Here is a 2,889-nt window from a genome sequence, read left to right as displayed (position 1 = left end):
AAGCATTGAATATTCTCACTAAATCTACCTCAACCTCCACTTTTCTCATGTTTAGAATCAAATTAAGAAAGAGTTCAGAATCCTTCTCACATGAATTTGCAAGGAGGTTCAATAGATGTAAAGGATGACAATTTTTCTCATGTGGTTGGATTAGCTCTTTTATATATTATCTATAGTTGAATTGAGAGGGAAAAAATTAGAAGATGGAGTTGAATAAAATCTCCACTAGTGAGCTATATGTACTTTTCAGTTAACATGAACAAGTATAACAATTTGGTTTTCAATTCATGGTGACAAATGGTGTGTCTATACTCTTATATTGCAACTACATATTTGATCTTCTACCAACTATATTCCAATACTAGGAGGAACGTTTTCTAAAGAAAATTCTTGGAAAAATGCTCCAACCTCTCTTAGTTTTACCAAGTTTCTTAAGCTCATTTCTGATACTTGAACACTCCTTCTCTAGCTCTGAGACACGATCCCTCAAGTTTTCACCACCTTGTGTGGTATCCACATGACCATTTCCATTACTCCTTGTCAATCCAAGGTTTCCACTTTGTGAAGTCTCGAGGTTGTCGGAAACAAACAACCAGCTAGAAATCGATGTTCGAAGTCGAAGCTGTTCGAAAAATAGGACCTGCACTATTACTCTTAGTGGTACTCTTTCATTTTGTGCTGCGTGTGTGCTTGCTTCTAATGAAAGCTTTTGGCAGTTCATAAGTCTGCAAAATTGTTCCCTTTCTGAATCTATCAGCCATGGATGTGCCTGCACTTGTCACGAATTTTCTTACATTAGAATCGTCGTAATTAATAACTCGAGTACAACTTTTTAGCAGGCAAACAGGCAACATACTGTGCACCGCTACCCCTTCAAATTTAAAATGTGTCTGTTGTCAGATACATTTTAAAGTTGAAGTGTCTGATAACTTTCAAACGAACAACTCGATGCACGCATTACCTTAAGGTATACATCAATTGCGTGATATAAACCATCATCCAAAGGCCTAGCATAATCAGGAATTGAAGAAGCAAGAGCTTGAAACTTAGGCAACTTCAAATTAACATCCAAAGCCACTTCCGCAAGATAAGAATCCAACAAATTAGCCACAATTGTCATAGGTGTCAATGCATCAACTCCACCAATCAATGATCCCTCTTCATGTACACATGATGGAGTAGTTGATGCTGTTGCAGGTTGATACATTGACATAAAATGATCAATAATCCTTTGAATACAATCTATATCATAGAGTGTCTCAACTGAATATCCCATATTTGGAATCAAAATATCCACAAGTTCAACTTGATCAAGCTGAGAACCAATCCTTTTCTCCAAATTCTCTATGCATGATGAACTCGCATGTAATATCATAGCTGTTCTTAACAACCTAAGGAGATATTTCGAAGGTGCGACAAATTTTTTATTCGGAATCAACCCTACGATTTCTTCCAATAATGTCCTTTGATTCACTTCTGAACTTCTACTTGGTGTTGTCCCTTGACTAACACTAGTTTTTTCATTGAAACTAGATTGTCTATTCATCAAGGGTATAAATCTTCTAAGATAATATATTAACGTCACAACAATATTCTCCGGTTTCATACCTTTTGATTCAACTGATATAATAAGTCTTTTATATAAAGGTAAACTTAACATACACAAATCTTCACACCACCAATCATCACCAGAAGCCTGAGATTTAATTTCGGAGCATAAAATATCCTCGGAACATGCCTTGATGGTCAAGGAATCAATGCATCTTGAAATAATATGAAGTTCTTCTGCATATGGTTTAACTTCTTCACATGTTTGAAGTGCTTTTATAGAATCTGACCAATTGCTGAAAACTTCGTTGAGAAAAGTTTCTGTCAAGTCGACTAAGTTTCCTTCACCGTAATTTTCATTCATTTGTAAATACTCCGCCGCACATCTTAGACGAACAACATTTAATGATGTGATTTCGAGTTTTACGCCGTAGCAAAATTTTGTTATGATCTCAAATGTTTTGTCTCCACCGGGTACATCATGAAGTTGCAAAACGGAAATTGTTCCATCCTCATGTGATGAGTCCGCGATGAGTTTCTTTAGTAATCCACTTCTAGAAAGCAAGGGGAACTGCATCATAAAAAATCACAACTTACTTCACCGAACATTTCTGATTCCCCAGTGGAACAAACCCTAACCCTAACTCATCGTTCTCAACTAAAGTTCGAATTCAAAAACATACCTTGTGAAGGAAGAAAGACGTTTCGCCTACTTCAATGGTAACATCACTAATAAGTCCAGTTGTACAATGCCTGCAACAAGATATCTCATATGTCAAAAACTTATGAGATTATAATAGCGAAATCATATCCACAAAAATAAAAAAACATAAAATATAATTTAGGTCATATCGAATGATCACAAAATCACATATCAGGTTTGATTTGAATTGATGATAGTGTGATTAACAAAAATAGAGAAAAAATGGTTACCATGTTTGGCCATCGTGACGAAATATATCATCTGATTTGGATCCAAGCTTGAGCAATGCCATTGATTGCAGCTTGGTTAACGTAGATTCAAATGTGATAGAGAGATGAGAGCAGAGTGGAATCGTTTCATTGTGATTGTGATGAATGATTATTGTCCACAGGACAGATCGCGATTCTGAAGCTCACATAACTGAAATAACCGAAACAAATGCTTCCGCAATTTTTGTGTTATTAAAAAATTCATAAGATTAGGTGTTACTTGCATGGCTCATTACTTCCTACACCTCTTTTCACTTAACTCTTTCTAATGTTTATTTACTATTTTTCCTTAATAAACTAATGAATGAAGAGTGTCTTAATTGATGAATAATCTTTTATTGCCAATTTTCTTTTATTTTCTTCTTACTC

General features: G+C 35.2%; 1 protein-coding gene across 1 annotated transcript; it reads right to left on the bottom strand.

Annotated features, from left to right (window-relative positions):
- Positions 1 to 361: 361 nt before the first annotated feature.
- LOC127094254 (BTB/POZ domain-containing protein At5g03250) lies at positions 362 to 2,615 on the bottom strand. The gene is made up of 4 exons (XM_051033111.1): positions 2,482 to 2,615; positions 2,232 to 2,301; positions 962 to 2,119; positions 362 to 769 (listed from the first exon to the last, which is right to left on the bottom strand). The coding sequence occupies exons 1-4, from the start codon at positions 2,541 to 2,543 to the stop codon at positions 362 to 364; spliced, it is 1,698 nt and encodes a 565-aa protein (XP_050889068.1). The 5' UTR covers positions 2,544 to 2,615.
- Positions 2,616 to 2,889: the final 274 nt, after the last annotated feature.

This window comes from Lathyrus oleraceus, chromosome 6 (assembly GCF_024323335.1).
Source record: "Lathyrus oleraceus cultivar Zhongwan6 chromosome 6, CAAS_Psat_ZW6_1.0, whole genome shotgun sequence".
NCBI classification, from domain to species: domain Eukaryota; kingdom Viridiplantae; phylum Streptophyta; class Magnoliopsida; order Fabales; family Fabaceae; genus Lathyrus; species Lathyrus oleraceus.
This window is presented reverse-complemented; position numbering and strand designations above follow the sequence as displayed.

Coding starts and splice junctions, on each gene's coding strand:
- LOC127094254 (XM_051033111.1), bottom strand. CDS start 2,543: ATGGCATTGCTCAAGCTTGGATCCAAATCAGATGATATATTTCGTCAC. Junction 2,302..2,481: donor CGTCACGATGGCCAAACATG/GTAACCATTTTT, acceptor ATCTTGTTGCAG/GCATTGTACAACTGGACTTA. Junction 2,120..2,231: donor CGTCTTTCTTCCTTCACAAG/GTATGTTTTTGA, acceptor TTTATGATGCAG/TTCCCCTTGCTTTCTAGAAG.